The sequence below is a fragment of the Bombina bombina genome, unplaced genomic scaffold, assembly GCF_027579735.1.
Source record: "Bombina bombina isolate aBomBom1 unplaced genomic scaffold, aBomBom1.pri scaffold_938, whole genome shotgun sequence".
Lineage (NCBI taxonomy): Eukaryota > Metazoa > Chordata > Amphibia > Anura > Bombinatoridae > Bombina > Bombina bombina.
Window position 1 is genome coordinate 105,789 of NW_026511198.1, and position 23,108 is coordinate 128,896.

Sequence of the window (23,108 nt, forward strand, 5' to 3'; positions counted from 1 at the left end):
GGTATGAATTTTATTTAGATTTTTTTTTTTGTTTAAATATATTTTTATTGAAAACATTTTCAGTTAACATTTACAAGCATATGAATAACAAATCTGTCTTATGGGGATTGTTCATAATTGCTTGTCAAATTTGGAAGTAGGAGAACCAGTTGTGAAAGGGGGGGCCTATTGAGTCTCTCAAGGCAATTCTGTCTTTTATTTGGGATGATTCCGTAAGTAAAAATATTGGCATATTTTTAAGGGTAGCGTCTTCAGATTTGTATCTAAATTGGTGTTTGGGGGAAAAAGAGTGTATTGTTCATTATTGGAGTCATGGAGAGACCGGGGTAGAAAGAGTGTTCGGGTGCTGAATAAGAGAATCCCATATCGCCAGCGTGGATTTAATACAATCATTAGCTGTATTCAAACTGGGTCTGTGTGTTTTAGGGAGCCAGCATAGGTCCCGCATTCCTCCTAGTTTAAGTAGATTTGCTTCTATTTGGATCCATATTTTAGAGGGGGAGCTATGATTCCAAGAAATTATGCGTGTTAGGTGTGTCGCTTTATGATACTGTGCTAAGTTTGGAACTTTCAGACCACCTTCCTCCTTTCTTAGGTACATGGTGTGTCGTGATATTCTTGGTTTTTTATAAGCCCAGATAAAAGATTCCAGCATCCTTTGTTGGGCGTGAAGATAATTCCTTGGTAGTGTTTATAGGTAGGGCTTGGAATATATATAAGTATTTAGGAATTATCATCATTTTTATTGTATTTATACGGCCTATCCAGGAGAGGTGACCTTGCTTGTGCCAAGTATGTAAAAGAGAGAATACGTTCGTTTGAAGTGTTATGTAGTTATCATGAAATAAGTTTTGGGGGTCTTTTGGGATGTTTAGTCCTATATACCTGAGAGAATTTGTAATGGGAAAGGGAGTTTCATGTCGGATATAGTCCCATTTCTGTTTGGCTTAAGTGAGTGGGGATGATACTTTATTTATCCATATTTATAGAGTAGTTGGAAAATTGTTTATAGGTTCCTAAGACTTGTATCAGGGCTGGCAGAGAAGTTAGTGGTGTTTGTAACGTAAAGATTATATCGTCCGCAAAAAGTAGACACTTTTGTTGAATATTGCCAAATTGAATGCCCAAAATATTTGGATTATTTCTAATTTGGATAGCTAAGATTTCTACTGTAAGAGCAAATAAGAGGGGAGATAGGGGGCATCCTTGCCTGGTTCCGTTAGAGATTGGGAAAGACTGTGATATTGTATCATTAACCTTAATTGTGGCCCGCGGCTTATTATATAGCGCCTGTATTCTATATAGAAATATGTCTGAGAGACCAAATTTTGACAGGGCCGACAACATAAATTGCCAGTCGACCCTGTCAAAGGCCTTCTCGGCATCGGTAGAAAGCAACACCAGTGGGCTAGATTGCTCTTGAAAGAGAAAAATTGTGTGTAGCAGTCTGGTGGTATTGTCTTTCGCCTCGCGGCCTCTGACAAAACCAACTTGGTCTGGGTGGATAACTTTTGGTAAGATATAGCTAAGACGATCTGCTAATATTTTAGTATATATTTTAATATCAACATTTAATAATGAGATCGGTCTATAGTTACTCACATATTCTTTGGGTTTGTCCGGTTTCGGGATTACAGTTATCATAGCTTCTAAGAGAGAATGGGGGAACATATGACCTTGGTCTATGGACTGAAATAACTCGGTGTAAATGTGGGCTAAGGTTTCCTATTAATAATTGATAAATTTGGCTGGGGAGACCATCAGGGCCTGGGGATTTTCCATTTGGTAAGGACTTAATGGTGTTCGTGATTTCTTGTGGGGAGATGGGAGAATCTAGTTTAGATTGTGTCTTCCTCTGAGATAGTGGGAAACATTTATAGAGTCTAGGTATGTCTTTAATTTATCCTGTTTGCACTGTTCAGTGGTATCCCTAATATTATATAATGATGTGTAGTATGCGATAAAACTATTTATTATATCTTCATTTTTGGTGTGTGATTACTCCTGAGACTGTGTTTGATGGATTGTATATGGGAGGATAGCCTCCGTTTTCTTAGGGATCTAGCTAGTAGTTTTCCGGCTTTATTTGATCTGGTGAAGAATTTTGCCTTTGTTGTCAGAGCACGCATGTGTGCGTTTTCTATTAAAAATTTATTGAGATTTCTCTAGCCTCTTTTACTGCTGACAGTATTTGCATAGATTTAGGGTCTTTTTTATGTAAGTTTTCATTCTTTGTTAATGTCTTAGATAGGAGATCAAATTGGGGTAGATCTTTGCTTTTTGAGTTTTGCTGTCAACTGTATAATTATTCCTCTAATGTAGCACTTGTAAGATTCCCAATTTGTTTGCAGGGTTTGTGTCTGTAGAGATGTTAAATGCAAAGTATTCGTCTGTGTACTTGGGTTAAGGGGGTCTATAGTGTCATTATCTGTAAGGATGTATTCATTCAATCTCCAGTTTAGTCAAGGTTTCGGTTTATTCTCCCATTTAAAAACAGATTTGACTAGGCTGTGGTCAGACCATGTAGTGTGTGAGATTTTTGAATCTACCAGATTCGTCAAGAAAGCTTGGTCGCAGAATATGTAGTTAAGTCTTGCATAAGATTTTTGTGGGTTGCGAGAAGAAGGTAGTAATCTCTAGTAGATGTATGCCACTGTCCTCCAGTGGTGTCAAATATGTTGAGTACTTGAAGAGATAGGTTGTTGTTCCTAATTTGTGAATTTCTAAGGTAAGAATGGCCTGTGGAGGTGTCTATCATAGGGTCCATAGGAAAATTAAAGTCTCCACTTAATATTATAGGGCCTTTAGCTATATCAAGTAATTTATTAACGACTTTGCGAAAAAAAACAGGAGGTGGGTCTAATTGGAGCGTATATATTTGCAAGTGTGATGGGTTTGCCATAGTAAAGTCCTACTAGTATCAAAATCCTGCCCTCTGGATCCTTAAATTGTTGTAATAAGTCAAATGGTGTGTTGCGTTTAAATATGGTGCATACCCCGTTATGTCTGGTTGGGCCTGAACTAAAGTAGTGCTTATCATAATATCTGGAGGAGAATGTGGGTTCATGTTTTTTTTTTAAATGAGTTTCTGGATCATAACGATATCTAAATTTCTTTTATAGAGTCGTGGAAAGCTATTGATCTCTTTTCAGCAGACAGAAATCCCTTTACATTTTGGGTAGCAATATTTATGTACCCTTCGTTTAGGTTAGTAGTCATCACAAAGGATGTAGATATATGTGCTTGTTTAGAAAAAAGAAAAAGGGAATAATAAGTAAAGTGAAGATCAAGGGGAGAGAGAGAAAGGACTAGAGAAGAGAGGATGTGAGAAGTTAAGGGTAGTATGGCTTGTAGTTCACTATATTAGTGGAAGTTTGCTAGTCTGGTGGAGGCTTCTAGGCAAGCTGGGCATTTGTCGACTATAGTGTAGTGAGAGTACTGAGACACAGAGAGGAGGAATGGGAGAGGGAAAAGGAGAGGGAGGGGAGAGGATCGAAGGATATGGTATATTATATGTAAACTGTTAGACAACTTATCATCAATGCAATGCAGATTATGACACATATTGTCTTACTCTGGTACATGGGCGATTCCAGGCAGATTTAGAATACAAAACAGTCTTAAAACATTCAAAAGCTGAATTATCATAATCTAGCTGCATAGCTTATCAGGTCTAAGTATTGATTCAATTCTTTATTGGGGCTCAAGGTGCTAGTATCTCTATATGGCTTTATTGTTATTTACCTATAATCGGATATATCAATTGCAGAGGTTGGGGCTGGGGGGCCAGTTCTACAATTTAACCTAAGGCAACATCTTTTGGGCAGCCTAGATGATAATCCAATAATGCATACAAAAGTTTGTATAATGCTTAGAGCAGCCCTAGTTACTAATCTTCTATGATGATAATACAAAGACAAAAACAGAGGGTACTCACAAAGGTAGTGGCACTCTATTGTGCCAACAGGTGCAGGCTGGTATTCTACAGCAAACCAGCTGGCTGTGTGGATGATCCCCACCGGATGCGTTCAGTGTTGGAATTTTCTGCCTGCAGGGCCTCTGAACAATACCCAATTGCAATACTTCCCTTCGACTGGAACTGCAGGTGGAATGGAGAGAGGGGCTAGACTGCCCTAAGGTTACTGATATGGAGACAATCACACCAACACCAGACTGATGTAAAACTCAGATCGGATCAAGCACTTTCAACACAATTATTTACACTATGTTAATTAGGGTCTTTATTGAATTGTATCCATTATTCGGCATAGATTATTATAAAGTCATTTATAATTACAGCAACAACTGGGTGGATCAAGAAAGGAAGGATCTTATTGGATAATTTTTAGGAAGGAAGGGGAGGGACATTTGTTCATGAGGTTACTGAGCCCTATTTAAAGGGCATCTATACACATATAGAGCATACAAGCCTGAGGAAACTGGGTTCTCCCGAGAAACGCGTAGCTACTATACTCTAGTTTAGGAGATTGATATTCACACACCCAGCTGTAAATTGTTATACCTTTGGTACTTTTATTCTGTATAATAAAATACTGATTTTAACTTTTACATCAGTCTGGTGTTGGTGTGATTATCTCCATATCAGTAACCTTAGGGCAGTCTAGCCCCTCTCTCCATTCCACCTGCAGTTCCAGTCGAAGGGAAGTATTGCCATTGGGTATTGTTCAGAGGCCCTGCAGGCAGAAAAATTCCAACACTGAACGCATCCGGTGGGGATAATCCATACAGCCAGCTGGTTTGCTGTAGAATACCAGCCTGCACCTGTTGGCACAATAGAGTGCCGCTACCTTTGTGAGTACCCTTATTCTGCTGCTATCTGATTTATTATATTTATTGACCTACACATGTGGCGCCTCTGTTTTTGTCTTTGTCTTATCATCATAGAAGTGCATCATCCTCTTGGGTGATGACAGAGAGCGGCCTATCAAGTTCTGGGACGTCCGAGGACACCTGTTGGACTTTCTATATCTGGCTTGTCCAGTTTTTTATTTTATATTATTATTTTATTTTATATTATTAATTTATTTTGTATTATCTTTTTATTATCATTATATTTTATCACTATATCACTTGCCCATTTAGGGATTTATATTATATAGTGTATTTGTATTAATATATTTATTCATTATTTCTGTAGCGCCTCCTATAGAAGCCCAGTGATTTGCATATCACGGTCGCTTCTTCATTTGTTCTAGTTACTAATCTTATCTATCTTTGTGTAATTGTACTAGTATATAGAATTATAACAATTAGGTGAGATATAACATAAACTAAATGCAACAAAACATTGTGAGTAACAGATCACCTCCTTCAGAGATCGGAAGAGAATCTTTAAATAATTATTACTCAGCATATCAACACTTATGAAAACATAGTAGATAACCGTAGGCAGTTCTTTTTTGAGTCTGGTATGGGGTAAATAATCAACCCATTTGCATTATAAATGAACATTTACAACAACATATAGTTACGTGACTCCTTCAGGGTGGTTGAACTTCAACAGCAATGTTATTGGTTTGTCGTCTTTTAGACAGCGGGGTTGCATTGTCCATCCATGGTCTCCTTTGCGATTTGATGGCTTCTGGCTTGCTCGGTAGTGAAGGTTGCATAGCTGGATCTTGTAATTCAGGTGGCGGAATCCCCAATTGTTGACAGAATTGTTCTGCATCTGGTGAGAAGGGGCATTCAAATTTTTCCCCGTTTTTAACAGCTACAACAGAAGTTGGAAACCCCCATCTGTACGGAATCTTCAGAGCACGAAGATGAGTGGTTAAAAAAGAAAAATCTTTCCTTTTTTGGAGCGTTCTTGCTGATAAGTCCTGGTATATTTGTATCCGGTGACCTTGAAATTGAATAGATGGTTGTTTTCTTGCATAGTTATAAATAGTTTCTCTGTGTTGAAAATTTTGGAAATGTACAATAATGTCACGAGGAGGTGAATTTTCCGGTGGCTTAGAGCGTAAAGATCTGTGGGCTTTATCCAGAATGATATCGGATAAAGTGCCAGAATTTATCTTTATAAGATCTGCAAAGAGTGGTTTTGCACTGTTTCAGGGATTCCTCTAAAACGAACATTGTTCCTCCTAGAGCGGTTTTCTAAATCATCTAGTTTGTCCTCAATGTCTGTCAAACGGTGGTGATGTTGAAAGGCTTAAGAGGAGAGGTTTGCCATTTTCTGAGATGATATATATTCGTGTTCTTCTACAGTATCTACCCTGTAACATAAATCTGAAATATCTTTCTTTAGACCTGCACATTCACTCTTGATACAAGTCTTAACCTGTTCTATCAAAGCTTCCATAGCGCCGTATGTAATGATGTCATCTTTACCCATATCAATATTTTTAGATTGCAATTCTATTGTGGCATCAGTGGCTTCACAAGAGCTTTCATCTTGAGAGCTCAGTGTTGTATCTGGGTCTTTGCCAATTTTCTGTTTGTCAGCTTGTTTAAAGAAAGAGTTCATGGCTCCTTGGGCTGCTGAGGAGAGTTTTAGAGATTTATCACTTCTGGTTGGTTTTCTTTGCGACATCTTGAAGAAATTTTGCAGATATCTGGAGCAGTTTTATTTATGTTTGTTATAATAAAGGGTTATGTACATCTGTATCAGAGCACCACTCCTTGGGGCTGCTGCTCTCACAGAGCGATAACGGGTAAGGGTAATGGATATGACCCACTGTCTCCAGGAACAGTGGGAAGAGGGATAGTAGGGTGTTCTGCTTTACTTTCTATGCAATCGCGTAGATAGATTTTTTTGCTTCTGTTAGATTGTTACAGCAGAGGATTCTCTGTATACTATTTTGGTGGCCATATAGCAGAGTCCAGCACACAATGAAACAAACATATCATATCAGAATAAATCTTGACAAACTTTTCTTATCTTGCACTTTATATATAGATTTAGGCAACATGTTAAGGAATCATCATGAATGTCGTACACAAACCCAGCTGCCTAGCCATATATTGCAGAGAGAGGCCTAGTAAGGCAAGAAAATAGAATGGTATGCCTGTATAGCTTTTAAACACGTTGGAGCACTGCAACATCGGAATCTTCGCTGACCGTTATATGTTGAAGTTTATCTAGCGTCCATAAAGTAGAGATATGGGATTGGCATAAATCATGCAAAAAATGTACGCCATTGCGTCTTATCTGATATGTAGAGTAAGTAGTACACAAGGCCTCCGTGTGCTTGCTAAACTTTAGACCTACTGCCCCAGTAAAAATTACAGTGAGATAGTAAGCGTAGCAAGAGAGCTAAAAATTGTATTGTGTTTTGAGCGTATGTTTTTTCTTTCCCAGTGAGGCTACGTTTCAATCCAATTCAGCGTCTATATAGGGGCCCTCAGGTCATTTAGCTTTATGGGCTTATTGTACAAATGTCTCTGGCGATATCAGTGTCTATTTCACCTGACTTATGGTGTAGATCAGTCCGGATCCATTCCTGGGTCTCCTGAGACAGTCCCCTGTATTGCGGTTGCCTGTGGGGCACCGTGTCGCAGTGCAATAGAAACCTCGTGGGGATATAGTGCACGTGTCTGGTAACTCCTGTAAAAATAAATGGATCGGCTCCAAAGTTGCTACAGATGGTTCCTGTGTGTTCCGATGTCCCGTTTAAGGCTCAGAGTCTCTGTGTCTCATATCTGTTAGGAGAGATGTGCTTGTTTGCCCAGCTTAAATGGAGAGCTTTAGTGATGTGCGGCCATCTTGTTCAGCCGCTCGCTCCGCCTCTTCTTTATTTAGATTTTTATAGTGAAAGTAGGTCTTACTTTTTATTCAGTTCTTAATTATGTATTTTATGTTATCGGGTGTGAATCTGACCTCATCCAATGAGGTATCAGATGGCGTATTTGTTTTTGTATTTAAGGCCACCTGTGATACGGCAATGTATATGACTTTTAAGCCATACTATATTTTAACTGCTCTTGAGAAAGACGGTACATCTGTTGAAACGCGTTGAGATTAATAAAGTTACTTTTTATACTCAAAGAAATCCGTATCTATCTTTCCTGAACGTTTGTGGAGCCGTTTTATTCAAAATTACAGAAACAGACACAGTTTTCCAGGAGGAATTGTGGAACACAAAGTGGAATCTTAAGGAATGCCCTATGAACCAGTGCCTCTTTCTAGAACATATATATATATATATATATATATATATATATTCATACATACATACATACACACTTTCTGTCCTTTTAACCATTCTGTATTTCAATATATAAACCACTGATGAGCAGAGGAAACTCCCAAAAGCTTGTTTTTTTTAAAGTATTGTGTGTCCAGTAAAAAAGGTAATCACTACTTATTTCAATACTCAATCACTGGACTAACATGGCTACCTTAATGAATACGCTGTTTATTAAAAAGGCATGTACGTGTATGTACCTTAGTTTATTGAATAAGCACTTAAAGGTATTTCTGATTTTTTTTTTTTATCTCTAACTGATGATTTTCTTCTACTTTTTCAACCAATAGCTGATGGAAGACACCAAGTCTGATTTTACAATGACATTTCGGCAGCTTGGAGAAGTCACTCAGGACCAGTTACAGAACCTGACCATTCCTCAGGTAGAGAACTAATTACAGCACTAGATTTTATCCTAATACAAAATGGCTTCTCACCTACAAAATAGCCTTGTCTACATGAGGAAATGTTTAGCCATTTTGATTTTTATCTTCTTTCCTCACCTTCAGTCTGTACATGTTATGGTTGTTTCTTATACAAAATACAAGATTATTATTGCAGTTTTAAAGGGACAGTAAAGTCATAATTCAACTTTTATAATGCAGACAATTGATTTTGAACAACTTTCCAATTGACTTATTTTGTAATATTTGCTTTGTTCTCTTGATATCCTATGTTAAGAGTAAAGCTAGGTTAACTGATAGAAGCAAATAGATGTACGCTGTATAAGGGGGTGACACTGAAAACGTAACAGTTGTCAACATAAAGTCAAAGTACCAATATTACAGCATAGACAATATCACTGGAAGGTAACGCACTCCATATGAGTTAAATGGTGCACTGTTGTAAAGCTATAACAAGTGTGGCCTGCTGAAACAGGCATATCAAGCAGCAAAGCCCTGACGAAGTGCCCTACAGGCACGAAACGCGTAGGATATTTCTTTGGTTTTGTATGGCCATGTATGATTTACCTTCACTTGCACAATAAATTGCAACTTTTTCCCCTGCGGATTGTTGACTTTTGTTCTAAACTGATAAAGCTCAGCAGCTTGCACGCTTTTAGCAGTCTATGGCAGCATTGTTTGCAAAATTGTTTATAGCAATGTTATAAATAGATACAAACTCTGCTGCCATATAGCTAAAGACATGTGTATGCGCCTGAGCTCACCTAGGATTACTCTTTATGTTTAAATATTCTTTATTGAAATATTTATTTGTCATAACATTGTAGACGGTGCATACAAAGATAATATTTAACATTTTCTTCCAAATATGACCAACATTTCAACATATATTATCCAGATGAACATAGAATATCTAATGTGAGCATCTGTCTTCCCGCTGTTTGTTAGTTAACATTTAACCCACCGTCTCTTAATTTACATATGATAGTCTTCAATACCTCATTTATATAACATAAAAACAAAAAGCAAAACAATACATTTTGAAAGGAAAAAAAGAAAAATTTAAAAAAAAGAAGAAACAGAGAAAGTGAAACATATTGAATAAACCGTAATGGTTCTACCTGAGATATATCACTCCCGAGACACCGAGAACTCCTGCAGACCCCTAAACTCTTAGCACCCCACCATTTTCTTTTTCATTATCAATTTATCTTAGGTACCCAAGTTTCCCTCCAATATACAATAATACCATATTTGTTCAAATTGTGTTTGTGTGTCTAAGATCTTAGATGCTGACTCGTATATTTTGTATGTTAGAGCAATCTTATTCTTGATTTCTAGCCGTGGAGGTGACTGAGACTTCCAATATTTCGCTATGCAAGTTCTAGTCACTGTGCATATTATTCTTATAAAGGTATTAATATGTTTATTGAGCCTTCAACCTGGCTCGTGCAAAAGGGCCTGAGATATAGATAACTTTATTTTCTCTCCGAGTGTAGTGCTTAATAGCTCTGATACATTTTCCCATATTGTTTTAATCCGATCACACTCCCACCACATATGACAATATGAGCCCACACTTCCACAGCCCCTGTAGCACAATCTGTTATTTGTGGGTGACATGTGTGAGGTTTTTAATGGTGTTAAGTACCACCTGAAAATTTTTTGATTTTATTCTCTCTTAGGTCCGCACTCCAAAGCCCCTTGCACGCTGACTTAAAAGTATTGTCGCACTCCTTTGTTTCCTGTGATATATTTAAATCTTGTTCCCATTTTAAAATGGTTGATGACTTAGCAGTGTGTACCCCTTGCAATACCAAATACAATCTGGAAATGGTTTGTTTGGGTCTATGTGTTGCTTTTAGGAAGTCCTCTATCATTGTAGGATCTGAGTGTGCAGTGTTTCTGATATAAGGATATATCACTGAGGAAACCTGCAGATATTGGTACCATTGTAATTTCACTGGAGTCAGTGCGTTCTGTATTTGAGTGAAAGTTTTAAGCTTCCCTCCATCCAAGAAGTCTGCCACCCTGTAAAACCACTTGTTTGCCCACTTATCTACTATCTTTTGAATATCTTTAGCTATTATATATCTAAGAGGGATGGTCAATGGATATGTTGGTAGTAGGTTCTTTGATTTGGACACCAAGGCCCACAATCGGTCCACCGCAACCCAGATAACTGTATGGTGGTCGGAAGAATGAAGATCATGGTTATGTGTGTCCATGGTTGTTTGCGAATGGACAATGGTTGGAGCAAGCCGGGAGTCAAAGATAGAGGAGTTTTGTTGGTAGCACAAATTGTGCAAGATTTCACATAATCCTGAGCGTCAGACTTCATAGTAGGCCACCAAACATGTTGGGAAAGACGCTTGAAAGTCCTAGTCGAACCAGGATGTCCTGAGAGTTTTCTATCATGAGCCCAGGCTAGCACAGGAATACGCAGGTTCAGGGGTACAAAGAGGATATCGGAGGCCATGGGGACACCAGGAGGTTTACTAGACTGAGCACGTGGCAATCTTTGCAGAAGGGTGGTATTGAGTTGAGCAACCACAAAGGGGGCGTATAATGTGTTCAATAGGAGCTTCTGAGGAATCACTTGAGTGAGGGAACTGACAGGAAAGGGCGTCCGCCTTCTTGTTCTTGGTCCCAGGAAGATAAGAGACCACAAAGTTAAAACGGGAAAAGAACAAGGCCCACCTGGCCTGTCGAGGATTGAGTCGATGAGCAGTCTCTAGGTAAGTCAGATTCTTGTTGTCCATGAAAATCTGAATAGGATTGGCTGTGCCATTTAACCAATGACGCCATTCAGTCAAGGCCATCTTAATGGCTAAGAGTTCACGATTACCCACATAGTAGTTCCTCTCAGCATGAGTAAAGCATTTAGACAAAAAGGCTACAGGGTGTTACTTGGAAGTCAAAGGGTCCCTTTGGGTAAAAACAGGTCCAGCCCCTATCTCGGAGGCATCAACCTCTAAAGTGAACTGTAGGTCAGGATCAAGATGTCAGAGCACAGGAGCTGAACATAAAGCCTTTTTCCAGACAAGAGAAGGCATTTATGGCCTCAGGAGGCCAATGTTTAGAGTTTTTGTTCCATTTTGTCAATTCAGTGAGAGGAGCGTCTGTTTGAGAAAAGTTCTTTATAAACTTGCGGTAATAATTGGAGAATCCCAAGAACCTCTGCAATTCCTTTAAAGATGTAGGTTGAGGCCATTCTAGAACTGAGGTGAGTTTAGCAGGATTCATGGCAAAACCCTCCTTCGAAATGACATAACCAAGGAATTGGATCTGAACCTGATCAAACTCGCATTTTTCTAGCTTGGCTAACAAAGAATTGTCTCTGAGATGAAGAAGTACCTGTCTCGCGTGCCTATGATGCTCCTCTAAAGTGGAAGAGAAAACAAGGATATCATCCAGATAAACGATGACAGTGCGGTTGAGGAGGTCACGGAAGACATAGTTGACAAATGCCTCGAAGACTGCAGGGGCGTTACACAGCCCAAAGGGCAATACGAGGTATTCATAATGCCCTGATCTTGTGTTAAAGGCGGTCTTCCATTCATGGCCTGGATAGATGCGAATCATATTATATGCCCCACATAAGTCCAATTTGGTTAAAAAGCGAGCATCCTGGAGTGAGTCGTAGAGTTTGGTGATCAATGGTATGGGATAGCAATTCTTGATGGTTATGTTGTTCAAGGCCCTGTAGTCAATGCAGGGTCTGAGCCCACCATCCTTCTTACTGAAAAAAAGAAGCCAGCCCCCAGCAGGAGAGGAGGAAGGGTGAATCAAACCGTTAGCTAGGTTCTCTTGGATTTACTCCTCCATGGATTTGGTTTCAACCTTGGAGAGTGGATAAGTCCTCCCTTTAGGAAGTGGGGCTCCGGGAAAGAGATCGATCTTGCAATCATTAGGACGGTGGGGTGGCAGCACGTCGGCTGCTTTTTTCTCAAACACATCTGCGAAGTCCGTGTATACTGAAGGAAGGTTTGAAGGAGTCTGTATACTGGCTGTGGGAATACAGGGCAGAGGAATGACTTTAGCAATGCAGGAGTGGAAACAGGTGGTACCCCAGGAGGCCAGTTGTCCCTCAGCCCAGTCGAACTGTGGATTGTGTACCCGAAGCCAAGGAAGACCAAGGATGACAGGCTGTGCTGGGGAATGAATGACCTCAAACTGCAGCTGTTCAGTGTGGAGGACTCCTACAGTCAGGGTCAGGGGTGCTAACTCAAAATGGATCACGCCCAAGCCAAGGGGGGTGCCATTCAGGGTAGTTATTTTGAGACAGTGTATTTTCTGCAGAAGAGGCAAACCAGCTTGATTCATAAAACGGTGATCCAGGAAGTTTCCAGCTGCTCCTGAATCAATGAAGGCTTGAGTGTGGACAGTATTCTGAAGGAAGGTAAGGGTAACAGGTACCAAGGAGTGAGGGGATTTAGTTGAGATCATGCTTAGAGGTACCCCTGTGTTATCCTCTAAGCATTGGCTTTTCCCGGCCGAATGTCACAGTCTTTTAGTTGGTGGGTGTTAGATCCACAATAAAAACATAGTCTTAGTCTCCTTCTTCTCTGCCTTTCAGACTCTGAAGGTTTGAAGGAGGAGAGATCCATGGGTTCCTCTACTGAGGTAACTGGAGCTGCTGAACGGGTAGCGGATGCTGCCGAAACTGGGCGAATAGGAGGACGGGAGGGAAGGACCCTCCTTATTCTGTCTCTTTCGGCTTGTCTTTCCTGAAAGCGAGAGTCCAGATTGATACAAAGTGCTATAAAGTCATCCAAAGAAGAAGGAATCTCACGATAAGTGAGTTCATCTTTGATGCATTCATGGAGACCCCTTCTAAAGGCTGCCTTGAGAGCACTGCCATCCCAAATGGTTTCAAGTGCCAAGGTGCGGAACTCGATGGCAAATTGTGCCACAGTTTTATTGCCCTGGCGAAGATCCAGGAGAGAATATTCCGCAGCAGAGGTACAGCCGGAAGTCCCAAACTCAGAAGATAAAGCAGAAATAAAATCATCAATAGAAATAAAATCATCAGCATCATGCAGGAGTGGAGCGTTCTGTTCCAAAACGGGAGAGACCCAGGCTAGGGCCTTGTCCTTTAGCTAGGAAATGATAAAGGTGACCCTTGACTGGGGAGACTGAAAGGTGTGAGGATCATTGCGGAAGTGCATCAGTCAGTGGTATCCAGGGTATACTTCCAGAAGCAGAGGAAGAAGTCACAGTACTAGGAGAAGGGGCTGGTGGTGTAGTAACAGGAGCTGCATCCCTCGCTGCAACTAGTAAGGAGAGTTGAGCGGTAATAGCCTCTAACTTGGAGTTCATATTCTGCAACTGTGTGGTATGGGTTCCCAACATCTGTCCCTGAAAACAAACAGCTCGTGCCACCTCATCTTGCTGCATGGCCCAAGTATAATGTAACGCTCGTGGGATACTCCTCTATAAGACCAAACTCGGTCAGTAGTTTTGTTATCCTGGCGTCAAGCTAGAATGATAGGGAATGATAGGGAATATCCCAGAGCAGAGAAAGTTAGCGAGATGAGAAAGGCGGCAGTCCCCAGCGGCAACAGCAGAGCAGTCCAAAGTTAAACCACTAGAATGGTCAGGCAGGCAGGGTTTGGCAACAGCAAAGCAGTCCAAGGATAAACCACTAGAATGGTCAGGCAGGCAGGGTTTGACTACAGCAAAGCAGTCCAAGGATAAACCACTAGAATAGTCAGGCAGGCAGGGTTTGGCAACAGCAAAGCAGTCCAAGGATAAACCATTAAAATAGTCAGGCATGCAGGGTTTGGCAACAGCAAAGCAGTCCAAGGATAAACCACTAGAATGGTCAGGCAGGCAGGGTTTGGCAACAGCAAAGCAGTCCAAGGATAAACCACTAGAATGGTCAGGCAGGCAGGGTTTGGCAACAGCAAAGCAGTCCAGCAGATTGAGGTTAAGGCAGGTGGAGTAGTCAGAGAAGCAGTATTCAGCAACAGTGATCAATCATCAGTTTAAGGGTTAAGGCAGGAGAGTAGTCAGGCATGCAGGTTCAGTAACGGTATTTAGGCAGGCAGGGTTTGACTACAGCAAAGCAGTCCAAGGATAAACCACTAGAATAGTCAGGCAGGCAGGGTTTGGCAACATCAAAGCAGTCCAAGGATAAACCATTAGAATGGTCAGGCAGGCAGGGTTTGGCAACAGCAAAGCAGTCCAAGGATAAACCACTAGAATGGTCAGGCAGGCAGGGTTTGGCAACAGCACAGCAGTCCAAGGATAAACCACTAGAATGGTCAGGCGGGCAGGGTTTGGCAACAGTAAAGCAGTCCAGCAGATTGAGGGTTAAGGCAGGTGGAGTAGTCAGAGAAGCAGTATTCAGCAACACTGATCAATCATCAGTTTAAGGGTTAAGGCAGGAGAGTAGTCAGGCAGGCAGGTTCAGTAACGGTATTTAGGCACTTAGAAAGAACGATCTGTCACACCCAGGAGTACACAAAGTAACACCTATACTTGGGCAGTTTAAATAGGCGCAGGATTCACGCCACTGAGGACTGACCGGCATCAGGAGCGTGCCGCGATGACGTCAGCGCCGCACGCATCTGAGCCGGCACTGCCCCTGGCAATGAGCAGGGAAGGAGAGGCCACGCCCCTAGCAATGGCTAGAGCGGCGCAGCGTGACACCACCATTTCCTATTGCAAATTTGCCAAATCTGTTTTTGGGATCTTTATGGGTAGAATCCTAAACAGGTATAGTAAACGAGGCAGAATGTTAATTTTAATCGCTGCCAATCTACCTAGCCACGAAAAAGTGTATATACGCCATTTATTAATGTTTCTCATAATTTCTCTATACATAGGTATATAATTGTACTTGTATAATTGATCAAATTGCGGTGTGAGGTGAATCCCTAAATATTTAAGAGAGTGTGTAGTCCACTTCAGGTGAAAGTTAATTTCTATGATTTGCTTGGTCTGACTTGGTAAACCTAATGGAAGAGCTTCAGATTTGTTGAGATTGTTTTTATAGCCCGAGATTTGCGTGAATCGTTCCAACAATTTATATAGGTTTAGTAGTGATATAAGGGGTCTCGTCAAAGTTAGTAGTATGTCATCCGCGAAAAGTGTTAATTTATATTCCTGATCCATTATCCATATCCCCGTAATATCTGGTGATACTCTAATTTGAGCCGCTAATGGCTCAATGCATATGGCAAAAATAAGGGGGGGCAAGGGACAACCCTGTCTTGTCCCATTTAGTATAGGGAATTTTTTGGATTTGTATTCTGATGTCGAGACCTGAGCTGATGGTGATGAATAAATCGTCTGTAAAGCTTTAATAAATGCTCCCTCAAATCCTATATGGGCCAAGACCGTCCCCATGTAACTCCAATCTATCCTATCAAATGCCTTCTCCGCATCCAGTGAAAGAAGCAGAGAAGGCATCCGAGACTCCCCCAAATAATCTATAATATTAACCAACCTTCTCGCATTGTCCGGGGCTTCCCTATCTGTAATAAACCCTACTTGGTTAGGATGTATCAGTGAGGGGAGTATGGGTTTTAGTCTATTGGCCAGAATCTTAGTTAGGAATTTTAGGTCTTGGTTTATAAGTGAGATGGGGCGATAATTAGAACACAGCTTGGCATTTTTTCCAGGTTTTGGAATAACCACTATCTTGGCCTGTAACAATTCAGGAGGAATAACTTGACCCTCGTAAACATGATTGCAGAAGTCTGTTAAGTGTGGGACTAATATATCTTTAAAGGTTTTATAATATTCGCTAGCAAAGGCATCTGGTCCTGCTGCTTTTCCTACTTTAAGGTATTTTATAACTTTTAGAACTTCAACCCTTGTGATCGGGGTGCATAGTTTCCCTGTCCTCTTTAGATATAGTCTTTAAATCTGCTTCTTCCAGGAAAGTCTGGGTTCGAACACCCAGATCTGGGGAAGGTGTAACCTTTTTTACCGTCATAAAGCGTCCCATAAAATTCTGCAAACGTTTCTACAATTTGTTGTGGGTGAGTGGTCAAACTGCCATTGGAAAGTGTAATAGAGGGATGCTAGATGCTTTGTTACGTTCTCTGATTTTGTGCGCTAGGAACTTGTCTGGTGTATTCGCAAAAATAAAATATTGCATTTTTGAATAGCTCTCACGGATTGTGTATTTAATAATGCAGCTAATGACTGTTGCTTAGTCTCCAGGGAGGCCAATGTACTGGTCTTTCGGGTGAGTTTATGCTAGGCTTCAATTGTTCTATCTCTTTATGCAACTTTGATAAGTATGTTTTGTATTTTTTTATCTGTAAAGTTTTCTGTTTGATAAGCAGTCCTCTTAAATAAGCCTTATGTGCCGCCCATGGCGTAATCGGGTTATCTGTAGACCTAGCATTTAATGACCAATATTAGATTAATGATTTAGCTACAAGGAGAAGGGACATAGGTCCAGGATTTGGACCTCTGGTTTTCTATTACTCCATCTAGACACACGTCTATTATAGAGTGATCTGACCATAAACAAGCATGGATTGTTGATGATCTAATTAATGGCTGTAGAATCTGGCTTACATAGACATAATCGAGCCTGGCATAATTCCTGTGAGCCGACGAATAATATGTTTTGTGTGTAGTGTTCCCATATAGCGTGAACCATGTGTCTATAAGTGTGAGTATTCCTGTATATTATTAACAACTCTATTATATCTTTGATCCTTGTGATTAAGTTTACCCTGTGTGTCTTATTTTCTTGTCATTGTGACATTAGTCTCCCGCTAATATAATCTTGTATTGAGACTAGTTTGTGAGTAAGTTTTTAAATATTGCGGAAAAAGACATGTTGATTATCATTTGGGGCATTGATGTTACAGAGTATAATATCTGATTCTGCAATTCGGCCAACAGATATCTCCCCTCCTCATCCGCTATTGTAGATTCATGTTCAAATGCCAACTTAGAATGGATTAGAATTGAAACCCCCTCTTTTTTTTATCCGTGGTCACGTGATAATGTTGAGTGTAAAACCTGGACCAATATTTAGGTATAACTGCTTTGGTGAAGTGTGTCTCCTAGAGGAAGACAATGTTGGCTCCAAGATTCTGATATTGATTAATGGCCATGTGACGCTTAACGTATGTGTTTAAACCTCTCACATTGTGTGAGATAAGATGTATTTGAGGAGTCATGAGATCATTTTAGGATATTAGGGTGTGGTGTTTTAGTGTATTTTACTAACCTTGGTAGGATCAGGGTGCCTTCCTTTAGCACCCAGACATGTTGAACTCTCAGGGAAATAGGTACAGCCTCGGCATCTCCAGAAAAAACATAAATAAAGAACCAAACAGTTAATAACAAACAAAACCTTAATACATAACTAAATTCCCCAGTTAAGGGGTAAACCTGTATGCATGCTGCTTTCATCTGCTTCTTGGAGGCGCGAGCTGCACTTATATATGATACTTAAACTGAATTTTTTAAACCAGTAACAAAAGAGAATATCTATTAACCAGTTAGATAACTTTTTGAGAATTACAATTTTGTCCAAGAACATAATTCTTGTCCGTCCACACAGTGTTTTGAAGTTCGGATCTGCTCCTGGATCAACCTAGTGGGGAGTGCACCTTGATAAAGGTTAGTCATATATCATGATTGATAGCAGAGTGTCCTCCCTTCTTCCAGGAAAAGTTAATATTTTCCTCCTTTTTTGTAATTTCTTGGGTCTCTTTCTGTTTACTCTCTCCCACTTGGATGGGCTTGAAGTGTTCAGTTTTGATATGGGTGAGCCTTCATTAGGCATAGGAGGGGTTTCCATCCCTAGTATCTTGCATACTTCTGGGATTTCTTCCTTTTCTTTTAGCGCAATGGTTCTGCCATCCTTCAGAATAAGAAGGGCAAAGGGAAACCCCACTTATATTTGATCTGCTGCTTTTATAGGAGTGCAGTCAAGGGATGCAAGGACCCCCTCCTTTGAAGGGTCCTGACACTAAGGTCCTGAAAAAATTGTATCACAGTTCCCTGAAATTTAAAGGTGAGGCTTGTAGAAGTTTTTCTTTGTCTTGATAGAGGGTAAATTTGATGATTACATCCCTGGGGGGTGCCTCCCCCTTGGGTTTTGCCTTTAAGGCTCTATGAGCCCTCTCCATCTTATTTTCCGTATCATCTTTGTCTCCCATGACCAGCCTGAAAAGCTGTTGCAGGTACGGTATAAGATCAGTGTTTGTGATGCTTTCCAGCACTCTCTTGAGTCTGATGTTATTTCGACGACTCCTATTCTCAAGGTCATCAACCATATCCTGCATTTCCATCAGAGATTATTGAGCAGTCAGTGTGTGGGAGACCGAGGTTAATTCTTATGTAATGGTCTCTCTGTGCTCTTCCAACACTTCCAGCCTTCTGCCCAAGTCAGCCAAGTCTGACCTTATCTCTGTGAGGCTCGTGGTAACAGTTGAATGCATTGAGTCAATCTTTTCCCATAGCCTCTCAAAGTTGGAGGCTATGTCTTGTTTGGAGACAAGCTCACGCAAATCAGCTTTGGTTACCGGGGTGAGATCCCTCCTCTTGTGTATGTAGTGTAGGCTCTGACCCAGACTCTCCCTCAGTCTCCATGTCTGTGAACTCTAGGGTCTTGTTGTATTTAGCTGGCTTGAAAAATGTGTTCACTGCTGCAGTCTTACTGGATTTGTCCCCTTTGTTATTTCTTCTAGCTGCAGAGTCGTGGCTAAAATCTGCATATATCTTAGAGCTGCCTCTGGGCTGGTAGAATATTGGTTTCACTTGGACTACTTATATCTAGGCCAAAAAGGCACCACTTTAGTATATGAGCCCCACAGAGTTGTAATCACTTCACTTTTTACTGCCTTCAATGATCAGATATTATTATTCTATGGTGAATTTCTCTCAGGGTATTGTGTCACAATCCTGGTTATTCTTTTTCTTTTATCCTACCCTACAACTGCATCTATGGAGAGCTCACAGCCATATGTTAATAACTCCTTGGGGCCTTTCCTTTATTATGTGACTTTAATTACATCTGATCCAAAAAAGCCTTTCTCAAAATGTATATCCGTGTAGCTGTTTAAGCTGCATGGAAGATAAACTTTTGCATTCCACTGTCTTTATGACTTTTGTGTAATGTCTCTCTCCCTGCTCTGCTTCCATCTTATGAGCTGCAGCGTGTGCTGTCATATATTTTATGAAAAGGTGTTGGGCCTACCTCGTTCCATTTCAGATTAGTCATCTTTCAGTTCTCTCTCCGAGATTGCCATTCTAGATGACTCCTATTCTGTGGCTCCGCTATTGCGGTTTGTGTGATGGTTCCCTGCTGGGCTTTTAGGACTCTGTTGCCCTCTGTGACTGACCATAGTTTTGCTGCCGTCTTTTAGGTGGTTGCGTGTGGTCAGAGGGCTTGTTCCGTAATCTGTACAGGGAGCAACTTACTTCACACTCGCTTCCCTATCCCTCAGCTTGTCTAGGCTGCATCTATATTGATTGCTGCTGTAGAAAGCTCCGGTGCGCCCTAAGTCTAATGGCGCTTTTCTTGGCGCCTTTTCAAAACATCTGTAAGTTTGGGTGCTCCGCTCCTCAGTGTGGTCTTCAAACTGTCTCCTGATAGCCCCCTTGTGCTTAGCTTTCGATTATCTATAGGTTAGCAAAGGCTTATAAGCCCTATGTGTATTAAAAAAACGATTTGCAGCCAGGAGCTCAGAGATCAAGCTGCCATCTCTGAGCTTTGTTAGGCTCCGCACCCAGGATTACTCTTTAAAGGGACAGTCTAGTCAAAATTAAACTTTCATGATTCAGATAGAGCATGCAGTTTTAAACAACTTTCCAATTCACTTTCATAATCAACTTTGCTATGTTCTCATGGTATTCTTAGTTAAAAGCTAAACATAGGTAGGCTTATATGCTTATTTGTAAGCCCTTAAAGTCTGCCTCTTAATTCAATGCATTTTACAGTTTTTCACAGCTAGAGGGAGTTAGCTCATGTGTGTCATATAGATAACATTGTGCTCATGCCGGTGGAGTTACTTATGAGGGGGTACTGATTGGATTGGCTAAAATGCAAGTCTGTCAAAGGAACAGAAATGAGGGGGCAATCTGCAGAGGCTTAGATACAAGGTAATCACAGGGATAAAAAGTATATAAATATAACTGTGTTGGTTATGTAAACATGGGGAATGTGTAATAAAGGGATTATCCATCTTTTTATACAAAAAAAATATTCTGGAGTAGAATTTACCTTTAACCCCTTGAGTGCTAACGACGGCTCTGAACCGTCGCAGAGTTTCTCACTCAGGTGCTAACGACGGCTCAGAGCCGTCGCTAGCACTCTCCCAACTTGAGGGAGATCTGGGGGCTCCCACCCGCTCCTACCCCGGCGATCGTGCCTGTAGAGTGACAGGCATCGCCGGGGCTTTCCATTTTGCGGGGTGACATCACGCGTAATGACGTGATGACGTCACCGCGCAACTTTATTTAAAAATGACAATTGACAATATAGGGAAAAGTGGCATGCTGCTTAAAAGCCTGTATCTCAGGCATCTGAGCAGCTACAGACCCCCAAGACCCACCGTTGGAAAGGTAATCGCCTATCCTTTCCAATGTTATAAGTCTTGGGGATCTGAAAAGAAAAGAAAAAAAGTTAAAAAAAAAAAGATTTTAAAAAAATGTAAAATTAAAAACCCCTCAAATGTGCTTAGCATCCAGGTGGGAAAGTGCTTAGCACTCAAAGGGTTAATAAAGGATGCAAAATTGATAACAGAAGTATATTGGAAAGTTGCTTAAAATGTCATTCTCTATCCAATCTATTCAGTCCATTTAAGTTTCATTTTGACTTTACTGTCCCTTTAAAGGTATAAGTGTAAAAAAATTAGATTAATTTACTGCAGCAAATGATTATATCTTTTTAATATAATGAAATAAAAAATGCCTGCCTCAGTTTGCTCTGAACAATCTTGTATCCACTGCATGTGCTTGTGTGATATAGTAGTTTGGCATTTGCACTGTGTGTATGCACCAATCAGAGTTTCTCATTTCTACAAATTAGTTGGTCTCTCTGTATGCTCTGAGATCTGCTTCTGGAGCATGTAAAAGTGTTATACATATAGAAGCAGCAAATTCATCATATTGCCAAAGTTATCATTATCCAAAAACCATATATATTAAAAATTTTTTGAGCATGCTTTGAATCGAAGCGTTTTTTCAGTACTCTTGTATTACAAAAAATGGTTCTAGTAAAAGCTGCCAATGTTTTATTTTTTTATTTTTTTTATTCTAGAGAGTATTTTAGTATAATTAATAAAAATAACTCTTTTCAGGAATATTGGGCTCTTCGTGATGTTAGCCTACACAAGAATTTTCCAGAATGGGTGAAAATGTACCTGCAGAGATTAAAAAGGTAAACAAGACAGCTATTCATTCCATTATTTCATACTGATAATATGTTTGCTACGTCTTAACAAACTGAGCTATGTTTGCAGTTTATAGCTTTCATTCAGGAACTTTAAAGACTATAATATAGACACAAACAAAAAAGCCCTAAGGAAATGTTTCCAAATAAAAATACAGTTAACAATTTTGTATAAGTTGCAGTTTAAAATAAAATGTATAAAACTCTGGTATTTGGACTAGTCACATTTTGTTATAGTCATAGAAGGTGATTCAACACATATTGATCCATATTTACTGTTGTTACCTAAAACGTGTGTGTGTAAAGTAAGAAAAAGTGGTAGAGATAGACCAGCCCTTTTAAAGGATTTTCCTAAAACAGCTTTAAATACAATGAACTCTTATCTGCTGCTTTACCTGAGTACATTGCCCCTTTAAGTCTTAGGATCTGATTATCTAAAGGTCGCTGGGCTTGTGAAATTCTCTAAGACATAATACTAATACTGTGAAACCCCTGTTGGAATCCTCCAAAGACGTTTTATTATATTAAGAGCAGTGTGTCATGCAAAGGGTTGTTTGGTGTTTGTTTGGACTATGTAATTTAGTTTGTGTGTTTCTTTTCAAGTGGAATTAAACGTAATTTTTATATAAGATACTTAATATATATTTTTGTATCTAGAAATCCTGATGATTCAGAGTCTAAAAGAAGACAGAGAATGGCAAGTAAGAACATAAATTGTAACCAGAGAGCTGCATAAATAGTCCAACTATTCATATAGTTCTGAGATATACTCATCTATTAAAGGGAGTCACAGTAGACTTTTTATATAGAGTTGTAGTATTTAAATTGTCATAAAAGCAACAGTGCAGTTTTTACCCTTGTTCTAGGTACTGAAGCACAATAAATGCCCATCGACCATAAAGCATAAACACAGCTCATTCTTTTAGTCCATGGGGTATATCTATCAAGCTTGAAGCCCCATATTTCTGGCGAGCCTTTAGACTCGCCAGAAACACCAGTTATGAAGCAGCGGTCTAAAGACTGCTACTCCATAACCTGTCCGCCTCCTTTGAGTGGGAAAAAAAACAAAAACACACACAAAAAAATTGCACAAAGGGGCATAGTTGAAGATACATAAAT

At 40.1% G+C, this 23,108-nt stretch overlaps 1 protein-coding gene across 1 annotated transcript in view; it reads left to right on the top strand.

Moving 5' to 3' along the window:
• LOC128643644 (protein adenylyltransferase SelO-like) overlaps positions 1-22,690 on the top strand; it is a gene marked incomplete at its 3' end in the record, with an annotated part of 120,119 nt that extends 97,429 nt beyond the window's left edge. The window contains exons 8-10 of the mRNA XM_053696471.1: positions 8,498-8,590; positions 21,898-21,977; positions 22,647-22,690. Coding sequence (XP_053552446.1) covers positions 8,498-8,590; positions 21,898-21,977; positions 22,647-22,690 — 217 coding nt within the window. The remainder of the gene's footprint in view (positions 1-8,497; positions 8,591-21,897; positions 21,978-22,646) is intronic.
• Positions 22,691-23,108: the final 418 nt, after the last annotated feature.